The following is a 27,751-nucleotide window of genomic DNA, read 5'->3' as shown; positions in this document are numbered from 1 at the left end:
TTGGTTGTTTTATGTTTTTTGTCTTGTTTTGTCGGTTGGAGCAGTCCGACGGGCTGTTGCTCTTTTTATCCATATATATATATATATATATATATATATATATATATTTAATTTTTTTGCTTGTTTTTATGTTTTTGTCGGTCGGAGCAGTCCGACGGGCTGTTGCTCTTTTTATCTATATAAATATATATATTTTTTGGTTGTTTTATGTTTTTTGTCTTGTTTTGTCGGTTGGAGCAGTCCGACGGGCTGTTGCTCTTTTTATCCATATATATATATATATATATATATATATATTTAATTTTTTTGCTTGTTTTTATGTTTTTGTCGGTCGGAGCAGTCCGACGGGCTGTTGCTCTTTTTATCTATATAAATATATATATTTTTTGGTTGTTTTATGTTTTTTGTCTTGTTTTGTTGGTTGGAGCTGTTGCTCTTTATATATATATATATATATATATATTTTTTTTTTTTTTTTAACTTGTTTTAAGTTTTTGTCCTGTTTTGTCGGTCGGAGCAGTCCGACTGGCTGATGCTCTTTTTATCTATCCATCCATCCATTCTCTATATACCGCTTTATCCTCACTAGGGCCGGGGGGGGGGGGGGGGGGGTGCTGCAGCCCATCCCAGCTGACTCGGGCGAAGGCAGGGGACACCCATCTGTAGTCCTTTGACCAAGGACTACAGATGGAAATTAGCTTGAAGCTAAATCTGGTGCAACCATCTTTTTAATGTAACTGCACGCTGTCCTTTTACAAATAAACTTGAAACTAAACTAAACTAAACCCTGGACAGGTCGCCAGTCTGTCGCAGGGCTACATACACAGACGAACAATCACACTCGCATTCACACCTACGGGCAATTTAGAGTCATCAATTAACCTCAGCATATTTTTGGACTGTGGGAGGAAGCCGGAGTACCCGGAGAAAACCCACGCATGCACAGGGAGAACATGCAAACTCCATGCAGAAAGATCCCAGGCCCAGGCCGGGATTTGAACCAGAGTTCTTCTTGCGGCAAGGTGAAAGTGCTAACCACTATACCACTGTGCAGCCCCCTTATGAAATCAGTCCCATAATAAACTTATGATGTTCAACATCTAAACTGTTCAGTTTAATGGAGCAAGACTTAGTAGTTTTCAAGATAATTGCTTCTAAAATGATGTCAAATTCTTTGGGACACCTTGTACTTTGCATGGTAAAAATCTGCATGGCTTTGTAATTTCAAGTTATGAAATCCTCCAAGTCAGTGTTGTGAACGTTCCAGCACTTTGTATTGTGGAACACAGCAACTGAGGAGGACAATTCATACAGGAGATTCTTTCTGAATCAGTACAGCATACGGGTGCTGGATCTAAATTCTACTGTGTATTTCCACAGCTGGTCTTCCATGTGTGTCTGCATTTGCGTCCTCCATCTGAACTGCACACAACATGATGGCACACAGAATTGTGTTTTGAAAAAAAAGAGAATTTATTTATTTATAGATCACTTTTCACAAAAAAGTGAATTATACATACACTTAACAAAAAACAAGCTCCTCAATTAAAAATGATTTCAAAATAAGAGATCTCAGTTGCAATAATCATCCAGTACAGACCAAATATGTAAGATTTAAAAGTGGCCAAACAATGGAAAAAAGAAAAGTGACTGGAAATGTTAAGGTTCCTAAATATCTCCTTTACCATTCAACAGTACAACTTACACCAGTCAGGCACAGCATTATGACCAACACAATGCTAGGCAGGTGGTCATAATGTTTTACCTGATGTATGTCTCTGCATATTATCTATTCTAGATGTTACCCATTTTAAAAGGAGGCAACATTGGCATTCTTTACTGTATGTAATCTGTCCATTTACAAGTGCTGTTCTGTTATTTCTAAAATGATTTTGTGATCTTGCAGGGATTTCGCTAATATGCGTCAATGTTTTCTGGAGAAGACTGCTGTTTAAATAGAATGGCCAAAAAAAGGGAGTAGAGATTTACACTTTGTGACTTTAAAACATTTCATGTAAAATAAAGGTACAGTCCTGCTGACATACTACATCTCTTCTTGTCAAGTACTTTTTATTTTTTGCTATCAATACCATTAGATATATAGATGATAGATGATAGATAGATAGATAGATAGATAGATAGATAGATGATTTGAGGTTCTGTTTCCAGCAAACTGTCTCTAGCTACTGTACCAGTAGATGCTATAAACCCTGTTAAATGTTTAATTGCACATTGCCAACAGTACCCCTAGCAAACTCATACAGCAGGTCCAGGAGGCTGCTGACTGAAATAGACCATCAGAGTCATTCAGCAGGTACTCTACCCGAGCCCAGGAACCATTATTGGGTAAAGGATCAACTCCTAATGTCCAGCACATCAGGTTGTAGATGTCCACTGTTCGAATTGGAGCTGCCCGGACATTCCGCTTGAAATCTGGATAAAATGAAGTACATAGAGTTAGAGTTATTTCCATTTTAAATTCTCATATTCCAATTTACAATATTTAGCTTCACCATGAACAACCAACTGAGCAAAACACATTTGCCTCGCCTCAAAAACATTCATCATCCAGCCCATCATCGGTGCTGCGTCAAGCCTGGTCACACAGGACCAGGAGAAGAGTGTGGGTGCTGAAATACAGTGGAAATTACAGGGGCACAGGAGGGTCAGAACCTCCTTGATTGTCTCTCTGTGTAACCCTGTGACAGACAACTACCTGTCCAGGTGTCCCCTGCCTTTACCCTAAGTCGGCTGGGATAGACTCAGGCCTCCCTACAACTCTAATGAGGATTAAACGGTGTATAGAGAATGGATGGATGGATGTTTTAGGACTGAAGGAGGAAGCCAGAGTAACCAGAGAAAACCCACACTATCAGGATATCCCAATAGCTCTCTGAAACACCTGCAGTTGTTTCAAAACACTGCAGACAGAGTACTGACGGGAGAGAGATCATATTTCACCTGTACTGGTTTCTCTTCATTGGCTTTCTGTCAAATCTAGAATAGAATTTAAAATTTAAAATCCTTCTTCTGACACTCAACAACCAATCTCCATCTTATCTTAAAGATGAAGAGTTCTGCTAGGATAATATGGTAATATTATCCTAGCAGAACTCTTCACTCTCAGACTACAGGCTTACTTGTTGTTCCTAGAATTTCTAAAAGTAGAATGGGAGGCAGAGCCTTCAGTTATCAGCTCCTCTCCTGTGGAACCAGCTTCCAGTTTGGGTTTGTGAGGCAGACACCCTCTCTATTTTTAAGACCAGGCTTAAAACATTCCTATTTGACAAATTTTATAGTTAAGGCTGACTGGGTGACCCTAAGTGGGTCAGCTGAAGTCTTCATTTGCACAACTGACTTCCTCTTCGATGTCCCTTAGTTCTATAGGCCTAGGCTGCTGGGAGACCTCTCTGGATGCACTGAGCCCTTCTCTAACTACCTTTGTATTGACTATATATACCGTTATTGCATTGCATTTACTGTTTCCCCTTGTTTCCTTTTTCAGAGTGTCCCTGGTCTCTGAGGGACACCTCCAGCCCCCAACTCCTTCCCCTGCACACACGTTTCAGATCTGTGGTTGCCGTTCCTTGAGGAATAACCAAGGAGTAACACAAAAGGTGGGGAGACAGAAAGGAGGAATGACATGCAGCTGATAACTGAAGGACACACTACATAAATTCCCACTGTTATGAGATGACATCCAGTTACATTGATCTATAAAGCCAAATGAAATCAGCAAAATTCCAAGCATGTCTTAAGGACATAAAGGCCTGGATGACTTGTAGTTTTCTTCATTTATATTCAGACAAAACTTATTGTATTTGACCCTGAGCAAAAGTGAAAAAACTATATTAATCATCTCTGAGCTAAACAGTGAGGAAACACAAAATCCAACCAGATAGTTACTCTAGATGACATTGCCTTGGCCTCCAGTTCGACTGTAAAAAAAAACTTGGAGTCAACACACATAAAGCACATCTGTAGCATGGGTGTAACCAGCCCATTTTGGGGGGTGCTCAAGCACCCCCAAATTCAATCCGAGCACCCCCAAAAATGATATCATTTTTTAAACTCTTTTCCCTCATAAATGACCGGATACGCTTATATATGATGTAAAAAAAACGCTAGATAAAGTAATAAAGAATAAAACAAAACAAAAACGTGAACAACGCAGCGTTGGAAATACACCCCTGCCTTGAGATGGTTCAATCCATTTGATTCCCAACCGCTCCCTCCCCGCTCCTCCTTCGTTCCTGTCATTAGCGTCAAACTGTCTGTGTCAACCGTGAGAGTAATAGTTATGTTACACATTGATTAAGTTGAACAACTATTCTACCACCCAATACCATGACTTTGTTATTATCATCAACAGATATCAGTCTTCATTTTAGCTGTGTTGAATCGAATGGAACATATTATAGTCTCTCAGCCTAGCTTAATTGGTGCGTGTGTTTATCCTCCAGGGACCCATGGATACACGAACATTTTTCGCTAAAAAAACACCATGTTCAGGTGAGAGTGTATTACCCACAGTAACTATAAAGAAATACAGAAAACCTCTTCCTAATTTATTTGTATATGGTTGTCAGCGCTAGGAGAGAGAGGGCCAGAAGGGGAGGAGAGGGCACCTGCAGACCTGGAGAAAACGGGTAACAAAGTCACTGTGAAGCAAAATATCAACAGTGACTGAAGTTAAAAACACCCCATCCATAATATAATTTAACATGTATTCTGATAATTATGTATTCTCTCCTGATGTCAGTTGACCTTATTCTAAACAGGATATTTTCATCACATTTTGATGATTATCTTTTAATCATTTTTTATTAAGAAAGTTATGAATTGATACTGTTCTTGATTATACTGAATTTATATCTTTTTGGTTAACACCTTTTGTTTGATAACACAGAGGTAGATTATTTATTTACTATTTTATTATTTATTACTCATTTTATTTTTTAATGACTGCAATATATTTTAATGTGGTTGTTAGTGGAAAGGGAGAGAGATAAAGGAAAGGGAGAGGAGATGTTCGTGCAAGAACAGGAAGAACCAGGTAAGAAAATTAACTGACTAGTGGACTTTATTTTAAGCAGGACATCCTCATTACATTGTCCTTATATGATTTTCCATTTGATTTTTATTGTTGAAGGAGGACAACAGGGAGAGACTGCTGGAGCTCAGGGAGATAATCAGCCTGCCCAGCAAGTCCAAGATTTAGGAAACCGAAATACTGGTCCTCAACAGTTAAAGTTGTCCCACTACCCAGTGGATCAGTTTGGTTCACAAAAAAGAGCCTTCCAAGGACAGTGGTTTCAAACTTTTAAATGGCTGGAATATTCCCAAAAAGAAAATGTTGCTTTTTGCTTTGCTTGTCGGATTTTCGGCAAAAAACTTAAAGAAGATGCATTAGTGAATGACGGGGTCCGTAACTGGCAAAAGGCATTGAGAAAGTTTAAGAAACACAATGACACTCAGTCACACAAGGACAGTATGATGTGTTGGAGTAGCTACAGTGCAAGTCTGTCACAAGGCAATGTGGTGGAACAGATAGAAGCAGCAAGTGCCAGTGAAATTAGTGAAAGAAGGGAATACCTGGAACGTGTTGTGGCAGTGACCAGCTTCTTAGGGAAGCAAGGAATACCATTCCGAGGTCACAATGAAACAGATGACAGCCAGAACAAGGGCAATTTTCTGGAGTGCATGACACTGTTGAAGAAGTTTGACCCATTCTTGCAGGGCTATACACCCCCAGCAAACACCACATACCTATCAGGGAAATGTCAAAATGAGATGATAGAATGTGTTTCTCAAGAGGTGACTGCAACCATTGTCAGTGAGTTGAAAGCCTCAAAGATGTATGCCATTATGGCTGATGAGGCCAGAGATGGAAAGAGTGAACAACTGTCACTTTGTGTGAGATATGTGACTGTGGATGGTGCTGTGAAAGAGAGGTTCCTTGCACTTACAGAAATAGCACAGTTTGATGCTGAAACAATAGCCAGTGCGATTGAGAATCAGTTGGTAGTGCACGGAATTGATCAGTTGAAATGTGTGGCACAGACTTATGATGGAGCAGCTGTCATGAGTGGTTCAGTTGGTGGTGTGCAAGCCCATTTTAAAAAGAAGCACCCAGAGGCAATATATGTGCATTGCTATGCACACGAGTTGAACCTTGTGTTATGTCACGCATGCAAAGCTGTTTCTGAAGCCACAGAGCTTTTCAATATGCTGGAATGTCTCCATTCTTTCTTTAGTGTTTCACTTGTGAACCATCACAAGTTTGTTGACACTCAAAAGAAGTTAGGATTGCAGCCGAGTCAACTTGTGCAGCTGTCAAACACTCGTTGGGCATGCCAGCTTCATTCAGTGTCTGCAGTGCTGAACAATTTTCCTGCCATCATTGAGTGCCTCTCCACCATCAACACAGCTATGGCCGTGGGATTGAAGGCAAAGCTCACTAAATTCTCTACAGTGTATTTGCTGATGGTTTTTCAGGATCTCTTGTCCGTAACAGCAGGTTTGCACAGATACCTACAGAAGGAGACAATTGATATTGTCCAAGCAGTGACATACAAAGATGCAGTCACTGACTCCCTGAAGCAGAAACGATCTGATGCCACTGCTGCAGATCTTCATGTTAGAACAAAGGACATTTGTGAGGCAAACCAGATAGCAGTCACGAAGGCATATTCTGAACAGAGACGTAAGACAAAAAGGATGGAGGGTTTTGTAGTTGAGTCAACTTGTGGGGCAGGAAGTGAAGTTGGTGGTTCCTCCGAGTCAGAGGAACTCAAGAGGAAATTGTTTTTCCCGTCTGGACAGAATGATCTTGGAACTTGAGAGGCGGTTTTCTGGTGTGAATCAGGACTTACTTAATGGGATTCATGCATGCAGTCCAACTTCTGACAATTTTTTGTCTGTGCCTCATTTGTCAGCGCTGGCAGTGCATTATGGCATTGAATTTGAGTCAGCGGAAGTAGTGGTTGCAAAAAACTTTCTGAAGAGCAAGAGGGAGTCTGGTGCCATTGAAGACACACTTTCAGTGTACAATCTCCTGGATAGTGCAATGTTCCCAACCCTGAAGGCAGTTATTCAGATTTGCCTAACAATTCCAATAAGCAGCTGCAGCTGTGAAAGGTCTTTCAGCGCATTACGCCAGCTCCATACCTGGCTTCGAAGGACCACTGGTCAAAACAGACTCCAACACCTGGCTGTCATGGCAATTGAAAAAGATGTGCTTGACCAAGTGCAACACCAAAAAGTTATTGATAGGTTTGCAACCCTCAAGGTCAGGCGACACAGCTTAATCTGTAAGGTGTAGGGTGAAATTGTGAAGTGTAGAACAGAATGTGTCATTGTCTAATATGTTCCATGTTTCTTTGTGTGTGTGTATTCTATCAGAAATAAATTAGTAAAAACTGGACATGGCGTAGTCACAGTGTTTCTGCTAACCACAAAGTGTAATGTGCTGTTCACAAATGGGAAGTGATGCTACTAAACTGTGTTGAATGATCCTAAATCACTTTAAGTGAAATGAAAAAAAAATTCATTTGAACCAGCCAGGCACTCTGGGTGCTCAGCACCCCCACAGCTCTGAACCTAGAATCGCCCCTGATCTGTAGGCAGCCTTCTTTCATCTACTTAATAAAATCTTTAAAACCAGGAGCATCTTGTCTCAGAGTGATACTGAAAAACTAGTTCATGTGTTTGTAATTTCTAAGCTGTCCAGCTTAGAAATTATAATTACCTATTATCAGGATGTCCCAATAACTCTCCTGAAAAGTGCCGTCTGATCCAAAAGGCTGCAGCTGGTTCCTTCCCACTGTGGCAGACTGTTGTTTAATATTGTACATGGTCCCTTTTTAAATAAACTGACAATAATAATAATAAGAAGAAGAAGACTGCTTATTACTAAGGAATCCAAAGGGAAGTTTGGATTGTTGGTTTCTATGTTCTAAATTTGACACGTTATGAACTGGAACGATATACAGTAAATAAATAACCATTCTATAACTTTTATTGATTTTACTATTAATATCAGTATTTAACTCAACATGTGAACACTGTGGTACAACTCAAATCATTTACCAGTTCAGGAATGAATTTTCGGGAGCAACTCTGGCTTCTGGATTACTGACTCCAGTCCACCACCATCACAACACCTCCAGCCCCCAACTCCTTCCCCTGTACACACATACACACACACACCCATGTCTGATTCTTATATCCCCGTGGGGCCTTACCATTGACTCCCATTCATACCAAACCCCTACCCTAACCCTAAAGAAACGTTTTTGCACTTTTACTTTTTTCAGTAACAACAACGTGGCCAAGAAAACACTGTTTACACTTACACACACACACACACACACACACACACACACACACACACACACACACACACACACACACACACACACACACACACACACACACACAGAAATATTATCCATGCTTAACATGGTGTATTACCAGGTCCTGTTGCCAAGAAAAAGCCTCTCATGTCGATATACTCGTTGTCATAACCATGCCAGCCATTCTGCCACGCTGAGGGCTCCCCAGTGTCATTTTTCCAGTAAGGGAGTCTTGTCTTGTTCTGTAAATAACACAATGGATTTATGGTATTTATGCTATTGTAGGCTGGAACAATAACAATCCATGTGGGATACAGCTCAACACTTTGGTCTACATATGTGTCTGCATGTGCAAGAGAAAAAAACTGTTCCATAGCTCTAATGCCAATTCAAAAAAGTTAACATCCAGACAACTGAGCAGAAGCTATTAAACACTACTATGGAGACTAGGCAGGAAATAATGCAGACGTAATTACCACTGTGCTGGCAGACATAAATCCTGCCAGTAGAGAGTGCTGTTATGTTCATTCTTTGTTCGCTGTTATAAGCCAATAAGACTGACTTAGTGCAGTAACAGAGGTCAGAGTTATGGTTATGGTCCATCCTTTGTTGTCTTCATGAAAGCATTGTCTATGATTATTTTCACTTAAATCAGTGATTATTTTTGACATTACAAGGTTTATGTTCTTTTGAGGCATATGTTTATTACACAGAACTTATTGATATGCTAAGTGTGTGTTTGACTGAATATATTTTGCAGTCACATCTTTGCATTTATTTGTACAGAGTTAAAACTCACAAATGTTATTTTCATGCTCATTGTACTACAGCCTGAAAAATGTGATTTTGTTTTTCTTACAGTTTAACTGTTGGCTTGTGAAGAATTAATTAAGACAATACACCTGCCATTTGTCAAAGAGAATATGTTTAGTGAAGGCAGAACAAACTACTTCTAAAATATCATGATGATGTCATGCATGCACAGCTTTCCAGCTTTGTATGTGACAGCCAGAGCAAATCTGTCACAGTCCATTTACATTGATATCACTTCAAATGCAAATAAGAGGACCAACATGTGAAGAACAGTACAGTTTATCCAAATGAAAATGTGGACACGATGTGATCTTTTACCTCGGTGATAAACCAGCCTGGCTCAGCCACCAGTGTCAGGGGCGACACAAACTTTCCTCTTTTGTAATGGAATCTGTCAGGGATGTCCTGTCTGGCATAGACACGCATGTTAGGGACCTGGGACAATGCAGCATACACCTGTTATAACACACACACACGTGGGCAGTGTTAATGGAATCATATGAGAACAAGCAACATCTATAAAGCACCTCTCCATTCAAAAGTAGCATTCCAGCTCTAGTAACAGAAAAATGTGTGACTCAGTGCATTTACAACACTCCTCATGAAGTGTTTTTTAAATTTATTTCCCAGCTGTTTAAACGATGACGCTGACGGAACAGAGTACAGGAAAGCCAGATGTTACACATTCACTTTTAACCAACCTTGGTGTGAGTATCATTAGCTATTTTTTTATTATGATCAAGTAAAAATATCCCTCTCTGAGCCACTGACCTCCTGATAGATTTTTTTTAAAGACTGAAGAGGTAGAATAAAGAAGAAAGGGCAGGAGTAACTATTACAAAGTGTCACAAAAAGGCAGGATGAAGCAAAAATTCAGATATTTGTATCGTCAGTGATTTCAGACATGCAGACTTAAGTTGACTCAGTATAGAAAGAGACTTCTGCAACTGGGACAGGAGGATGGGTGTATTGTACAATGTAGAGCTGGTCAGTTGTGTACTATGGTGAAAAGATGACGGCAATGTGTTACCTCAGGAGTAGCCAAAATTCGACATTCGGGCAAATCATTTCCCATTATAACAGACACACCATTTATGGGAAAACATGGACGCGCCCTCACAATAGCATCCCCAGACCACAGATCTGACTGAATAAATATTCGATGTAAAGGAACTCCTATCTGCTCCATGTTAAATCCACAGACCGGAACCTCAGAACCAACAGCAGTGTCAGCATTCAATGGCAAAATTCCCTCCAAAATAAACGACTGAGACGCAGCAGTGTCATGCAATATTTTAACTGGGATTTTCTCAGAGCCACTAGACACAGCCACAAATCCATCCATCACAAAAGGTTTAACATCTGCATAAGCACAAGCTTTCTCAGAGCCAGACCGACCTTGATGTTTTGTTTTAATCAACGCAACAGATTTTGTGTTCTTTTTCTTTAAAACTGGACATGCCGCCACGATGTGACCCCTCTTTTTACAATAAAAGCACATCACATTTTCCTTTGACTCAGCGGGCCCTGGTTTACTTTGAACGCCAGGTGGAGAATTTTCAGCTGGCTCCACAGAGGAAGAAGCAATTTTGTCAACCTCTTTCCCATGACCATTAAACTTGTCTCCCAGCAGCCTATAGGCCTATAGCAGCATGACTAGGGGCAGAACGAAGGGACGTCCAAGAGGGAGTCAGCTGTGCAATGAAGACACAAGCCGAACCCCTCCGGGTCACCCAGTCAGCCCTAACTATAAGATTTGTCAAAAAGGAACGTTTTAAGCCTGGTCTTAAAAATAGAGAGGGTATCTGCCTCCCGAACCCAAACTGGGAGCAGGTTCCACAGGAGAGGCGCCTGATAACTGAAGGCTCTGCCTCCCATTCTACTTTTAGAAATTCGAGGAACAACAAGTAAGCCTGCAGTTTGAGAGCGAAGAGTTCTACTAGGATAATATGATACTATCAGATCTTTAAGATATGATGGAGATTGGTTATTAAGAGCTTTATGTCAGAAGAAGGATTTTAAATTCTATTCTGGATTTAACAGGAAACCAGTGAAGAGAAGCAAGTATAGGGGAAATATGATCTCTTTTGCTAACTCCTGTCAGTACTCTCGCAGCAGCGTTTTGGATCAACTGTAGATGTTTGAGAGAGCTATTTGGACAACCCGATAATAAGGAATTGCAATAGTCAAGCCTGGAAGTAACAAAAGCATGAACTAGTTTTTCTGCATCACTCTGAGACAGGATGTTCCTGATTTTTACAATATTACGCAGGTAATATTGTATCCCAAACAAAAGAGAATATTTATTTAAAGAAAAACTAGACAAAAAATAGGGGAACAAAATTATGTGCTCCCAGCACATAACAATCCCAAAAGTGTACAAAAACAGTTAAAGCACAGTGAGAATGCGTGGCATGACTGCACAAGTGTTCAGCTGCTTAAAGTTAACTTATTTCAACACATGTGCAGCCAATTGGTGTTACAAATAACACAGTGAAACAGATCATCTGAGTGCAGTGAATGTGTCTCAAGGGATTATGACATAAAGACACTTGTATATGGAAGGCCCAGTCATTTGTGAATAAGTACTCTGGCTTTAACTACATCTTTAAGGCACAGGAACACTCCAAGCAACTTTGTGAAAAGGTTATTGAAATGCACAATACAATAGACGGACACAAGAACATTTCCAAGTCACATACTACTCCAAAGGACTCTCAAGATTCAGTGGCTGAGATGGGACAAATTGTGCATTACAACAACAACTGGTGCCCAGATTCTTTAACCATTGGTACTTTATAGGACAGTGGCAAAGAGAAAGCCACTGTTGAAGAAGTCACAACTACACTTAGCAAAAAGGCTTTTGAGAGATGACTAAAGTCATCGAGTGGGGAGGTTAATCAACTTTTTGACTTCAAATCATGATGCAAAGGTCCCCTTTGGTATGGAAGTACCTTTGGGCCATACAAGTAAATTTATCCTAAGACACAAGTGAGAGCATGCTTTTGCGGCCATTTTTAAAATGGCCGCCAACCATCCTTGAGAGGCCCATATCTTTACTTCTGTTATAGCTAAAATGGCAAACTTGGTGTCAAAGTGTACATTTTTGGGGTCAAGGAATCCAATAAAATAGGTTTCAAGACTAAAAAAAGAATGATATTCTCCTCACCATGACAACTGAAGGTAAAATATGTAATTTATTTTAAAAAAAAAACACATACCAAAAACACAGTCGAATCAAAACTCAATAATTTAATAAATACAACTTAAAGTGTTGAATATATGTATTATGCATGCTAAGAAACTGAGTAGTGAGACAACAAGTTCATAACTACAATCAAAGAAGAAATCATTAGACCTCCCTTGTTTTCTTCAGTTTCTTGTTCATTTTAATGCCCTGTACAACTTAAGGTTCATTACCTAAAGAACGCAGTGAACATGACAAAAAATGCAGCTGATTTTAACTCATCACCTGCACTACATGACTCGCCCTGGATCTTATCTATAGCTTTCTTTTTAATACGATTCAGCCAGTTCTTCTGAGGGACAAGCTGGAGGTCACAGGGGTGGATTACCACGTCTTGGGTAGGATAATGGACTACCTCACAGACAGACCACAGGTTGTGAGGACACAGGACTGTGAGTCTGACATGGTAGTCTGTAGCACAGGAGCAGGGAATGGTCTTGGCTCTGTTTCTGTTCACCCGGTACACTGCAGACTTCATGGACCACTCAGCCAGCTGCCATTTGCAGAAGTTCTCTGATGACTCTGCAGTCGTCGGTCTCATCTCAGATGATGGTGATTGGGAGTACAGAGAACTGAACCAGAACTTTGAGGACTGGTGCCAGTGGAACTGCCTCCAGATCAACTCAGGAAAGACCAGAGAACTGGTGGTAGACTTCCACAGGCACAGTCACACACACCCACCATTGGTGGACATCCAGGGCATGGACATGGAGAGAGTGGACTCATGCAAGTACCTGGGTGTTCACCTGAACAATAAACTGGACTGGTCAGACCACACCACAGCACTTTAAAAGAAGGGTCAAAGCAGACTCTGTCTAATGAGGAGACTGCTGTCTTTTGGGGTGTAGGGGACACTCCTGAAGAATTTTTATGACTCTGTGGTGGCATCAGCCATCTTTTACGTAGTAGTCCACTGGGGCAGCAGCCATTGCGGCCGCCAGACATCCGGCCGCAGCAGCGGCCGCGGCGGCGGCCGCAAACGCCGATGGACAGCTTAGATCGTCATGAATCCGCCTAATTTGCATAGGAATTTAAAGAATGTCCGGTGGCCGCAAACGCCGATGGACAGCTTAGATCGTCATGAATCCGCCGGTATAAACCACTTTCAGATGTGATTACCACAGCGGGTTTCGCTCGTGGTGAGCTGCACGAAAAACATGACGACATCGTGTTGGTGCGCACGAAACCGAAACAAAAACTGACGTGACAGTTTCACTAATCCCCGTGAGACCGTGTTGGACGCAATCTGCAAGAGACGTGCAACTTGGGAGAAGATTTTTTTCCAGTAAGACAAGACCTTGAGGCTTACAGTCAAACCGACACAGAAATGATCCCGTTAAGCTTCAGTGTCCCGCTCGCGAGACACTTGAGATTTGCATAAGAATTTAAAGAATGTCCGAAAGAATGTCCGAAGCTGCAAACGCGATTCGGGAAACACTATACACCCATGTAAAGCTTAGATTCTCATGAATCCGCCGGTATAAACCACTTTCAGATGTGATTACCACAGCGGGTAATATAAACACATTTCTCCAACAAACAACAAAAATTTAAAGGGCACAACTCACCTTTGGATGCTCTTTGAACGAAAGATGAAAATAATCCACAAAAACCAGCCAGAATCCAAGCTTCGGCATCCAGACAATACTAGCAAGTATAATATTTTGTCCAAAACATGTCTTGAAATAAGTAAATAATCCACAAATAGCTCGGCTCTATGCGCGCACACGCGGCGCATGGCGGCGCTGCGCGTTTCATATTCACTGTATTTATGCCCATATTTTTATTCAGCATACAGAGATCCATGCGATCTTGGACTCAAAATGGCGACTGAAGTCTATCCTTTATGTTTACACCACGTTTCAACCAATCAAGTGACTCTGGCCTGCCTCTGAGCCCTAAACGGCCAACCGTAGCCGAGACTGACCGATCTGGACCTACCTCATTTCGTCAGTAAATTCTGAGCAAATCACGTCGGAGGAAACGTTTGACTGACAGGGCTGATAGCCAATGAGCCTGCTGAATACCAGGATATAAATAGAGCCTCTGCCAGCGGGGTTGTTTGACATTTCACACCTTGGCTGCGACTGCAGCTGGAGCCTTTCTGTCTCCCCCTTGCAGTCTCTGCGTCTGATAAACACTGGAGCTGCTCTGAAGTGCCTTTTTTGAGTTCTTTATGAGTTTTTGGAGTGAAAATAATGTGAAAATGGGCTATAAAACGAACATATACCATTTTTGCCCAGGGTGTGCAAAGGATGTACAGAGGGTGTCCAAAATTGACAGCGCCTGGCCATAGCAGTACAAATACATGTGTGAAACACTCATTTCTTGTAGTATTGCTCTGAAATTTTGACCTGAACTATGTAAGACCCCAGGCTGTTGCCTTTTTGTGTTTTCAAGCTGTCACAGTGCTGCCACACTTATTTTCATGTGTTTTATTAGGGAAAAAATTTAGGCGAGAATAAAAGTCATCCTAATTCAGTGTGTTCCAACATAAAATACGCTGTGCCAGTAGCACCTACAGTAATTCTGACTGCCCTGGATGAAAATTCAGGTTGTCAGCTTTCAAAGGAGACCCCAACCATGCCTGTACTCCAAACAGTTCAAGAACAGCATTCAATTTACTTTCTGTACATCTTCAGTAGAAATTTCAGGCGAAAATTGACTACAGCTTATAGGGTTAAAGACAACAAAATGAATGTCCTGAAGTGGCCAATCAGAGCCCATAACTCAGTCTATAGTTGAGTATTTGTGGCTGGACATGAAAAGAGCTGCTCTGTCATGATCACAGTTCAAGCTGACAGAGCTTGAGCAGTTTTGCAATGAGGAAAGTGGTAAAACTTAAGTGACCCATTGAAACTTGTCCTTTATAGGCTAAAAGCTGTCATAGCAGCAAAAGCTACATCTACTAATTACTGACTTGAAGGGGGTGAATCCTTTTACGAATTATATATTTCATTTATTAACATTAATTTGTAAAATGAAGTTTCACTTTATGTGTAAATTCTTGTCAAAAAAGCCAAATAATGTTGACCATGACTCAATGCTGAAATGCAACAAAATGGGAAAATGTCCAGTGGCGGTGAAAGCTTTTTATAGGTACTGTATTAAAATGTGTGCTTTCACACAGGCACAAATGGATTTCCAAACTATTTATTGAAGCACAATAATCAGGCAGACATATCCAAACGCATAGACAAAAACAACGGTCAAAACAGGCAGGGTGAAAATACACACACTAAGCACTAGGAATCACATGAAGCGACAACTGGTGAGGAGGAACAAGCGGAAATGACGCCATGTGCAGCGCTTTAGCGCAGACAGGTGATCACACAGGTGAGACATCAGACAACGACTGGAGAGTGTCAAGAGACCTAAAACGAGACAGAGGGTGAGTATGGACGGAAGTGATAAAAATAAAAGAAACGAAAACGTGACCAGGAGCTGGACATCACATGTACTCATGCCATTACAAAGCATGGACACAAACATGATCAGGCAGAATATTTCTACAATATAGCATGAGGTTGCATTTGAGTTGCAGTGAACAAGTATCAAGCTGAGCCTAGTGCACATCTGGAGACGGTAGATGTGATACACTGCAAAAACTCTTACTAAGTCTATTTGTGTTAGTTTTAGTCAAAACGTCTCATCTCACTTGATTTAAGATAAATTCACTGAACAAGTGACATTTCAGCAGATGGATTGATGTGTTTTAAGACAATGCATCTTAAATATCTTGTAAAGTCAAACAATCTTGAAATTATCTTGTTTTGAGTTGAATTTTACAAGAAAACTCAAAATAAGTTTAACACTCATGTCGTCCTGTATTTCAAATTGCTCCTTTTTAAAAATTGAAAATGTGGGGAAAATATATATTTTTTTCATAGTGAAACTTCTGATGTCCACATTTTTGGGAAATATTTGAACAGTTTTTGGTGGAAAAAATGGTAAAAATGTTTATTAAGAACATTCACATAAAAATCAACCAAAATCCAGCAAATTTCACTGGATTTTGGTTGATTTTTTTCTGACTGTTCTTAAAGAAAATATTTAAAGTTTTACTGATTTTTTGGGAAGATTTTTACTCATTCTTTGAAAATATTTACAATAATTTTATTGCCAAATTTGGGGGACATTTTTAAATAAAACTTTTGATAGAAACTTTTAAGGAATTATTTTAATTTTTTTCCTGGAGTTTTTGCAATTTTTTTCCAGACAAGGAAAAAATATTTTTGGTGCCTGTATCTAATTCAGCTTTTCTTTCCGTAGCTTTTAGAAATCCAGCTTCTTTATATAATGCCCAATAGACCAAAACTGTTTGCTCCAGTGACACCGTGTGTAGATTTGTCATTATCGTTTTAGGTACTCAGGTATACTTGAAACCACGGGGAACAATCTTTTTGCCTTAACTGCTGCTATTTTATTTTTTTACAGTGAGGGCTTTCACAAACTAAAAAAGCCAAAAATGAATAATTCATGTCGTCACTTTTTCATCCAGACACCATCCGCACAATAACTTTGACGTGTTATAGACGCAAACACAATGCAACAGTCCTTTTCTTGGTAGTTTGTAGCTTTTGGCCAACTCATAATCGATGTACAACAGGAGGGTTAATACATCTCAAATTAGGAGGTTACATGAAAGCAAAAATCTATTTTTCAGTGAAAAACTGCTAATTTTTTTTTTTTTTTTTGCATATCTGGCTTGTTTTAAGACACCTAAGCTTGACAATCCTGGTCAAATACAGCTTAAATAAGTTTCCCCAGCTAATTTTAAGATCTTAACATAAATATGCACTGCTCAAAAAATTAAAGGAACACTTTTTAATCTAAGTATTGCATCGAATCAGTCAAACATGCAGGATACTGATCTGGTCAAGTAAGTAAAAGTGGATTTTTTTAGTCAGCTTCAGCTGCTTTGGTGTTCATGAAATTAACAACAGGTGCACTCGAGGGGTAACAATGAGACACCCCTCAAAACAAGATTGGTTTTACACATGAAGGCCACTGACATTTTATTCCCTTCTTGTGTTTTCTGACTGTTTTTCAATAGTTTTGCATTTGGCTAGGGTCACTGTCACTACTGGTAGCATGAGGCGATACCTGGACCCTACAGAGGTTGAAGAGGCAGTCCAACTCCTCCACAATGGCACATCAATACGTGCCATTACCAGAAGGTTTGCTGTGTTGCCCAGCACAGTCTCAAGAGCATGGAGGAGGTTCCAGAAGACAGGCAGTTACTCGAGGAGAATTGGACAGGACTGCAGAAGGTCCTCAACCCATCAGCAGGACATCTATCCTGCTCCAGGATGAACACTGCCAGAGCCCTACAAAATTCACTGGTGTGAATGTCTCTGGCCAAACAATGAGAAAGAGATGTAATGAGAGTGGTCTGAGGGCCTGACATCCTCTAGTGGGTCCTGTGCTCACTGCCTGACACCGTGGAGCTTGATTAGCATTTGCCATAGAACACAGGAATTGGCAGGTCTGCCAATGGTGCCCTTTGCTGTTCACAGATGAGAGTAGGTTCATCGTGAGCACGTCACAGACATGGAAAGGTCTGGAGAAGCCATGGAGAATGTTATGCTGCCTGTAACATGGTTTAGCATGACTGGTTTGGTGGTGAGTCAGTGATGGTCTGAGGAGGCATATCCATGGAGGGACACACAGACCTCTACAGACTAGACAACGGCACTCTGACTGCCATTAGGTATCAGAATGAAATCCTTGGATCCATTGTCAGACCCTACACTGGTGCAATGGTCCTGGGTTCCTTGTGGTACACGACAATGCCTGGCTTCATGTGGCAAGAGGATGCAGGCACTTCCTGGAGGATGAAGGAATTGACAGCATTGACTGGCCCCAATACTCACCTGACCTAAATCCAATAGAACGCCTTTGGAACATTATGTTTTGTTCCGTCCAACACCACCAGGTTGCTCCTCAGACTGTCCAGGAGCTCAGTGATGCCCTGGTTCAGATCTGGGAGGAGATACCCCAGGACACCATCCATCGTCTCATTCGGAGCTTGTCCCGATATTGTCAGGCTGCATACAAGCATATGGAGGTCATGCAAACTACTGAGTACCGTTTTGAGTTGCTGCCAACGAATTTCAGAAAATGGACCAGTCTGCCACATCAGTTTTTCACTTTGATTTTGGAATGTCTTAGCCCTCCTGGGGGTTGATAATTTTCATTTCCATCAAACAATGTGGCATCTTTTCATTCCTAACATATTAACCAGTCCATATCAATGTAAATATCCAGTTTGTTTTTCCCCCACATTGAAATATGATGTTTTCAAAGTGTTCCTTTAATTTTGACCAGTGTATATCTAAATATCATATCATATTTACAGAAATCTTACCAAGCCATTTTTCACTTCTTTTATTGGCAGATTTTTTTCCCCACTTATTTCAAGGAAAAAGTTCCTTGAAATAAGTTTTTTTTTTCTTGTTTTGAGAGGGGCATTTTTCCAGTGGACAGGATCTAGTCAAGAGTGGTGGAGGAGAAGAGAACCTTGATCTATGTGAGAAAACATACTCTTAAAGATTAAGAATTTATTGAATGATAAAGCAAACACACAGTAGAACCTAAGTGTTATTCAAGGTACAGTTCCAGTATTTTGTTATATGTAGCAGATAATTAGTGGCAATATTAACACTTTGAGCAAATGGGAAAAGTTGGTGTTGACAGAATAAACAGCGAGGCAGTAGTTAGTCAGCTGTGAAGCCACACAGGTAAACAGAGAGGTCAGAAAGTTTGCTACAAGGTAAAATTTTACTTTTTAGATGTTTTAATATGGTGGACACTGGAAACTGCTGAAGAAGTAGAGGTAAGGGATTAGGTAAGAGAACAAACATTATCTAAGATACAGATACACTGTTCTCAGAATAAAAAAGGAGAATTAATTTCAACATTGGCATGAACAGGAGGTAGAACGTAACAGCAATAAAGACAGCATTTCTTAATAATTAAGATCCAGCAAAAAAAGAAATGAGGAAAAAGTCCTTTACTGTCAGCTTTTGTGTCACACAATTATTATTTTAGCATCTTTAAAATATAGCAATAAGAAAAAAAGACAAAATACATCCCCTTTGCACCCCACAAGTCGTGTTCTTTCCAACAGTGTAAGCTGATCTGTTCCAAGACAGGAACAGCTTACAGAATCAGACTACATAACAGATAAATTCACCCAACTGCAGACTACACACTGAAGCACACACGGAAACACGATATTGAAAAAACACTGACACAGTGTAACTCAGAGGCACTACACCTACCTCTGGCTGAATGTGCAAAAAGCGACATGCTGAAACTAAGTGACAAACTAGTCACGATATAAACATGAAGGAACAAAGCCGTGAACACAGCGTGACTCTACTTAGCTGACAGCCTGAACTGGAAGAGTTGTTATATTCAAAAATAGATCAGAGTTAGTAATCAAAGAAAGGTTCAAGTGACCCCGTCAAAGGATTTATGTATGTGGCTTGAATTAAAACCTCTAAAATGTTGCTGTGTGTGTAATCCCTGCAGCCTTAAATATTAATTGCTTAAGGTTTGGTTAGATTTTGAGAAACACAGGATCTCTGACCAAGCAAAGGAGTTAAAATATCTCAAAATCTGGTTCACTAGTGATGGGAAAATGTAGTGTGAGGTGGGCAGCCTGCATGGCACAGCATTAGCAGTTATCTGGACATTGTACCATTGGTGAAGAAGAAGCTGAGCCAGAGGATTCAAAGCTCTCGATTTACCAGTCGATCTATGTTCCAACTCTCACTTATGGTCATGAGCTTTAGGTAGTGAACAAAAGAATGAGATCACAGATGAATGCAGCCAGAATCCATTTCTGCAGACATCAGACAAACCAACTGGTGTCGAGTTGAAATAGCACGGAACCAAAGTAAAAAAAAAAAAAAAAGTGACCGATGAACAAAGGTGAGGATACTTCTGTCTATGGAGTCACGTGACATGATGCAACCTTGAGTCTGGTGTATATAATCAGTTAATGTCTATTGCCATGTGTTCAGTGTTTAATGCTTCTTTCCCCTGTTCACTACCTGCTGCTTTGTAGATGTAGAATTTTGGGTCTTTAGCTAAAACTGATACGATGCCCCCAGATGTCCTCAGAGGCAGCCTGACCAACCAGTCACCGCAGCATAACGAGAGCTTTCCTAAGATTTTTAGCCAACTCCAACTTTTTGTCTTTGAGGCTGAGTTCTTTTACCTCATCAGAGGTCAAAATCTGTGACATGTTTGTAGTATTTATCATCAAAAATGCAACACTTAATACAGCACCATAACCACATGACATGACGTGTTTAACCATCTGATACGTTAGATCTAGTATGAAGTAAGAACAGTCAGGATGAATTACTTATTTAATTCTTCTGTCTGACTTTCTTATTCACAAAGATTATGAAGACAGTAAATGCAGAAAATGATTATGTTGTCACCTTTTGGTACTTGTTCTCTTGGGGCCACAGACTGACCACTGGTCCTCTGTCCATCATCTTGACAATGTCTGACATGCTGATGTATTTGTCCAGCTCAATGACCTTTTCCATCCACTGGATCTTTGTCATACCATGGTCAGAAAATAGTACAACGTTCAGTTGCTTTACCATGTTTGTCTCCTGCAACGACAACACAAGCAGCAGAAATGCATGAAAACACACTTGATGACAGGGAATGTATAGTGATTGTAACTGTGATAGCAGACATGGTATTACTTTGAGTTTGTTGTTGAGTGTCTGCATGGCACGATCCAGTTGTCGCACAGCTGTTCTGACCTGAAGAGAGTTTGGACCAAAGTGATGGCCCTCCACATCTATTTTCTCATAATATATTGCTGCCATGTCTGCTTCACCTGACCTAAACAAATAAACACATACATGCAAACACACATAACACAAAATGGTTTTTTGAGGATCCACAGGGGCACATGCATTCTTAAGCCCGTTATCCTGACCTTTATCCTGACCTTAACCATCATAACTGATGCCTATGCATCATCTACTATTATCGACATTTTGTAAATACTCATATATTTTTTTAATCACATTGTCATTGAACTCTTACATTTCTTTTTCTTTTTACACAACAATCCTACAGTTCAAAAATAAAGCCAAATTAAAACCATTTAATATTTATATGTTCTTCTATAATGTGTTGTTTAAATGATCAAAACAATTTTAAATAAAATAAAATATGCAATTATTTCCATTTTAAACTTCTCATCAGAGTCATCCAATGTTACTAACAGCAGCAGTGATGATGTCACATTGGGACTAGTTTGTGCTACACTAGTCTCTGTAAGGGAATGTAGTCTTTCATTTAACATTTCTTTTATCAGTTTTCCTGAAAGAATGAAAACTTTCATTCTTTCAGACTGTTACAGACTGCACTGTAACAATTTGGAACATATTGTTAAACAACGACAAGACAACTGCAGTTAAACAACATTTACCCTGTGACTGTAGGAAAATATTAAAGATGATGAAAAACTAAAAATGTGGTGCTTATAGCACTTGTCTGTTTTTCACCTGCTGTCCCGACCACAACCCTTATGCTACATGTCCACTAGATCCGTTTTTCCTGCATGTAAACACGCTGCATCTGAAAACTGTCCATCATCAGCGGGCCACTACAGGGCCACAGGACAGCACCATCCACATCCCATTCATTGTCTATGTGAAACGCACCACGCTGCATGCTGGTCCAGTTGTGATACATTTCGAGCTGCGATACAGTGCTTCTCCCCAGAGTGGGCTGCAGCTCATCTGCATAAAGTAGACTTTACTTCTACTTTATGCAAATTCGATACGCTGTGCGGAGGTCCGATGCATTGAAAAATTTTCATCAAAAGCCTAAACTTGCTGTCGGTGAACAAAAACGAGGACAGATTCAGATACTGCACTGGTTGTTTCTTGACTCAAATGCTTTCAGAAGTACTTTTAACTGAAGTAAATAAAAGAGGAAGTTTGTGGCCGAGCCTCCATGTTGGTCCATCTGCCAGACTCCCAAGCTGAAAGCGCTGTCCCGTGACTGCGTATGGCCTGCTAGTCACCACACACCAGGCGGGCGATTTTCAGATGCAGCGTGTTTACATGCAGAGAAAACAGATCCAGTGGACATGTATCATTACTGATATCCTCCAGCCCCCTCACCCCAACCAGTCGAGGCAGACGGCCGCCTTCCCAGAGCCTGGCTCTGTCTGAGCTCTTCTTCTCCTTCCTGATAAGGGGTTTTGTTTTTTGTCATTAGTTTCTTCCCATTGTCACCAACTACTTGCTCATAGGGAATCCAAAGGGAACATTGGATTGTTGACTTCTATGTTCTAAATTTGTAAGTTCTTCACCTTTTTATGTTGAGTGCTATGAGAAGACATATGCTGTGATTTGGCGGCATATAAATAAACTTGAACTAAACTGAATGAAAACCTTAAGTTAAAACCTTTTTTTCATGCAATAGCTGAACATAAGCCACGAATCAAAAGACATCACAGGAAACATGACAAGGTGCAAATCATTCTCTTATTACCTCAAGATGTTGAGAGCATTACTTATTGACTCTGTCAGGTTTTTCTCTGATGGGTTGTAGACGTATTCTTCACAGAATGATGGACGGACACCTAGAATTTCCACCTCACAGCCTATAAACACACAGAAAATGACTGCATTATTTAAAGACAGTTCTTAACCCTCCTGTTGTTCTGCAGGTCAAATTGACCCATTTTAAAGTTTTAAAAATGTAGAATATATATATATATATATATATATATATATATATATATATATATATATATTCACAGTGAAAACTTCCACATTTTCAAACATTTTTTAGGAAATTATTGAACATTTTTTGGTGGAATAAAGCAAATTAAAAAAATGTTTAAGAACATTTAGAAAAATAATCAACCAAAATCCAGTGAATTTCACTGTCAAATTTGGGGATTTTTTTTTTAAATTTTAAAAAATAAAACTTTTGAGGAAAACATTTCAGGAATTTTCTTCCTGAAGATTTTGCAAATTTTTTATAAATTTGGGGAATTTTTTTCTGAATTTTTGGACTTTTTTCAGACAAGGCAACAACATTTTTTGGTAAGGACAACACGAGGGTTAAATGAACTAACCAAACACAGACAGACAGCATGGTCATAAAACAACACAGGCCAGCACAGTGTTTATAGGCTGTTACAGGTTAAAGTATGGTATTACTTTATTAAAAAAGTCTGCATGAATCAGTCATTAAAAATTGCGGTACCACCTTCAAATGATGGAAATTAGACTGACTCAAAAGATCAGTCTTATGAATCAGTCTCATAAATTACACCAAACTATCAATTCGATATTTTGATTATTAAATTATTAAATATAACCAAACTACCACATCAAGTTGAAGTCCCACAGAATAGAGGTTGGCAGCATTCATTCTCATTTAACATTAATCAGACCAGCAGATGTACACAAATCATTTATTGAAAATAAAAGTAAAACCCAGTACATACAAAATGTACAAGAGGATTACAGCATGTGTCTATGTGTGTGGGTATGTGTGCCTGTCAGGAGCACACCAAAGACAATGTGCAAGTCTCTTTGTTATGAAAAAAGAGGAGTTTTCCTGTGTCTGTGTTCAGCCAAAGTAACATCAGCTTTACCATGTGGTGAAACAAAACACCCACTGATCACAACATGCAGACTGCACTGTAACTCTATTTAAAAACAGTATATGCACATTATCATGAGCAAAGTGCTTACTGTTATGCTATTCTAGCTCTGTATGTGGATCCCCAGTTACCACAGTCCACATAAGGATAAACTGTGTGAGCCCTTGTTAGCCGTTGGTTTTGTCGATCTGACCACTGGTTTGAGGTGTGAAAGATAATAGGCAGTCTTTGTGGAGGTTTCTAATGCCACAAGCAGAGGAAACCAGTCGCTCCTTTGCTTTATAACAAACACGGTTAGACCTTTTGCCTGTGCAATTAACGTTCAGTTTGTCATGTGACTGCCAGGCTTACTAAACTCTGTTATACCCAGTAAGCTGTGTGTACCTGCTTATGCTTATTGGGGGCGGCATGGCTCAGTGGGTAGAGTGGCCGTCTTGCAACCGGAGGGTTGCCGGTTCGATCCTTGGCCCGTCGTGCTCATGGCGAGGTGTCCCTGAGCAAGACACCTAATTCCAAATCGCTCCTGATGGGTCGTGGTTAGCGCCTTGCATGGCAGCTTCCCGTGAATGTGACGTATCCTGTAGAGCGCTTTGGGTACCTTGCAGGTATAGTAAAGCGCTATATAAATACAGACCATTTACCATATGAGGGATTTTAAAGCACTGTCTCAGATTTTAAAACAGGGTCTTTCACCTCTACTGGCTGGAGCTGGTGAAGGACGAGACAGTGAGGTAACAATGGGTGCACTGCCATTTGGTTTGCATTCCGCAGGTGGGTGGTCAAGGGGTCACTAAGATGACTGGAGAATGTTTACTGTTCAGAGTAAAACCTCGATTTACTTAGATTACTACCGCATTTATGAACAAATAATGTAAGTTAGATGCAGTTGTTTTGCTATGTGTAGACAGCGTGGACTGATTAAGAAAGCTGTTCCAGCTTGTGAACACCACAGCCTCAGACAACTGAAAAAACACAGCTGAAACTGCTTTTGTGTTGACTAGTTGTAAAATGCTAGTTGTAACTTCCTGTTCTTTGCAGTTTATAAAATTTCACCCATTCATGCTCACAGCTAGGGCTGGGCGATTTGGCCAAAAAATAAAATCTCGATTTTTTTTTAGTCATCTTGGACGATTACGATTTTAATCGATTTTTGTTGTGTCTTTGCGGTCTGTTTGCTATGGCTAGTGCTAGTCATGCCTAGGGTTGCCACCTTTCAGAAACGAAAATAAAGGACACCCACCACGACTGCTCAGGGCCACAGTTCAGTAAAATTGAAAAGACATTCACAGATTCAGATTTCCAGCATCAATAACTCATTAGACATACATTGTTAAAACATGAACGATGCCTCTTTCCCATCGTTGTAAGGTACACCATGTGCTACAAGCCCAGTTTTATCAAAGTAGCTGTCTATCAAGCTGCAGGAATAACACTGGTGTCAACTGGAGCCAGTTGAAGGCTGCAGTGATTCTGTTGACACTACAGTGTATCAGAGTGAGGTTATTGAATATTTGTGTTTCTCTTCGCTGTTGCAGCAGTTTTGCAATTTGCAGGCAGTCCCTGTTCACAGCCGGCTGCTCATAGACACCAATGTTATTTCTGCAACTTGAAAGACAGCTACTTTTGATAAAACTGGGCTTGTAGCACAACATCTGCCTTACAACAATGGGAAAGAGGTATCGTTTATGTTTTGACAACCTGTATCTAATGAGTTATTGATGCTGGAAGTCTGAATCTGTGAATATCTTTCCAACTTTACCAAACGTGGGGCCACAACCACCCAAGGATTGGTATATTTAATTTTGAAAAAAGCATTTAGTCATACTTAAAACTTTAAGTGCTTTATTAACACAAAACTAAGAGTTTTTTTTATTGTTTTATGATCACAGGTTCTGTCTAAAAAGATGTGGCATCATTTTAAACAGTGAAACCATACTAATAAAATGCAATGGCCAATCAGTGTACAATACTGGATTCTGCAAAAACTGAATGCAGAATACTGGACAAGGAAATTCTCTACAGATATTTTTCCCATCTAAATCTTTTCTTAACAAAATGAATGTATTAACTTATTTATGTGCGTATGAATGTCTGTACTGACTTATTTATTTAGTACCGTTAACATATCAGAGTTCTGTGTTAGTTTTTCTTTAGATAGGCAAAGGCCATTTATTGATCACATATAGGCTATTAAAGAAATAATACTTTAAAAAATAAAAAGCATTTAAAATACTATTAAACAACTTAGGCATTTATTGAGTCACTAAAATACTGTAGAGTCTACGGCCACATTAGTCTGACTATAATCATCCTCTGGTAAATTCACAACCATGTACTGATGTCTCTTACCAAAGGGACTTCAGGAGATGATTATATGATTATAAACTGTGACCTGCTGGTTGGATTCTCTTCGTTTTCATGTTTCTTACATGTTGGTCTCCTGATGCTGCCTTACTTCAGCTAGTCTATGAGCAACAGAAACCACAGTTTGCCCTGTACCTCTTGCCAGGGTTCCAGTCTTCCCACTCACGACTGTGCTTTTGAAAACGTTTTTGCTTCTTTGGATGTGGTGGAGTTTCGGGTGAAGACATTTTTAAACACGCGGGAGCAGCAGCGTCTGTAACCAGGAAACCCGCGGCAGAACCGGCAAACAGACCTGCTGGACCTCGCATCGGGTCCTCGCTACATAGGTCTAAGGAAGATGAAACTGGCTGCCCTTAATATTTCCTGTTTTATTTTGTTTATTATGCAGTTTTGATGCGTGTGTGACAGACGCGTATGGGACATTTATGAAAATACGGAACAATTAGCGTCCCGTATTGAATCAATACGGGACGCTACAATTAATTGTCAAATAAAGGACGATTCCGTATTTTAGGGAACGGGTGGCAACCCAAGTCATGCCGCACTCCCGTAGCTGCGGGCACTTTTCCCATTCTTTAGGATGCCTCTGCTGGAGGTGCTGAAAGAGGTTAGTTGTGCTGCTACTCTTCATTTTCACAGTATTTTTGCAAACCTTGCACATGACTGTCAGTCTTGTCAAAAGCCGAACCACTTCCATATAATCGACGTAACATGAGGCCCTTTTCTCGCAACCAACTCTTCGTCTGCTGTTCTGTCCGCCATGACGGAGGTGTGAGCGTTTTGCCGGAAAGAGATGAGAGGCGGAAGCAAATGCCAGTGCACTAGTCATGAAAGGCAGAAGAAGAATCTGTGTTGTTATTGTCGGTCAGTATAGCCTTCTTTAACCCTTGCCTCAGGTTAAATCAGGACCAGCTCTCCGTTTAAAGGGTTAGATTCTATCTGCCTATTAGTATTCCACCTAACAGGTTTCAGCAGAATAATTAAGCTGGTGTCGAGGAATACTCGCCTAGGTCCTAACTGTCTTCTTCCAAACGTCTTACCCCTCTTACTCCAATAAATACTCTCTTACTAAGCAGCCCACCTCAGTAGTAGAATTGATTTATTGACCACGTTTGTTAACGACAGCTTTCCTCTTAAAACTGTGGCACTTGTTGATATTCCTAGGTTTGTTTTAGAGGTTTGGATAACTAACCTCAGGGGTAATGTTTAAATAACTAGTTGGATTAAAGTAACCTTTAAGAACCATTAGATTTAATGCACACAATCAACTTAAGTTTTTACCACTATGCAGAATAGGTG

The 27,751-nt window shown here is 40.1% G+C and overlaps 1 protein-coding gene across 3 annotated transcripts in view; it reads right to left on the bottom strand.

The window, feature by feature from the left end:
- Positions 1-1,449: 1,449 nt before the first annotated feature.
- Positions 1,450-27,751, bottom strand: part of enpp6 (ectonucleotide pyrophosphatase/phosphodiesterase 6) — a 75,041-nt gene continuing 48,739 nt past the window's right edge. For all 3 annotated transcript variants that reach the window (XM_051954188.1, XM_051954187.1, XM_022221556.2), the window contains 6 exons: positions 22,963-23,074; positions 21,153-21,294; positions 20,877-21,056; positions 9,489-9,626; positions 8,476-8,599; positions 1,450-2,433 (listed from right to left, as the gene is read on the bottom strand). In XM_051954188.1, coding sequence (XP_051810148.1) covers positions 2,222-2,433; positions 8,476-8,599; positions 9,489-9,626; positions 20,877-21,056; positions 21,153-21,294; positions 22,963-23,074 — 908 coding nt within the window. In that variant the 3' untranslated portion in view covers positions 1,450-2,221. The remainder of the gene's footprint in view (positions 2,434-8,475; positions 8,600-9,488; positions 9,627-20,876; positions 21,057-21,152; positions 21,295-22,962; positions 23,075-27,751) is intronic.

The sequence above is a fragment of the Acanthochromis polyacanthus genome, chromosome 10 (assembly GCF_021347895.1).
Source record: "Acanthochromis polyacanthus isolate Apoly-LR-REF ecotype Palm Island chromosome 10, KAUST_Apoly_ChrSc, whole genome shotgun sequence".
Classification (NCBI taxonomy): domain Eukaryota; kingdom Metazoa; phylum Chordata; class Actinopteri; family Pomacentridae; genus Acanthochromis; species Acanthochromis polyacanthus.
This window is presented reverse-complemented; position numbering and strand designations above follow the sequence as displayed.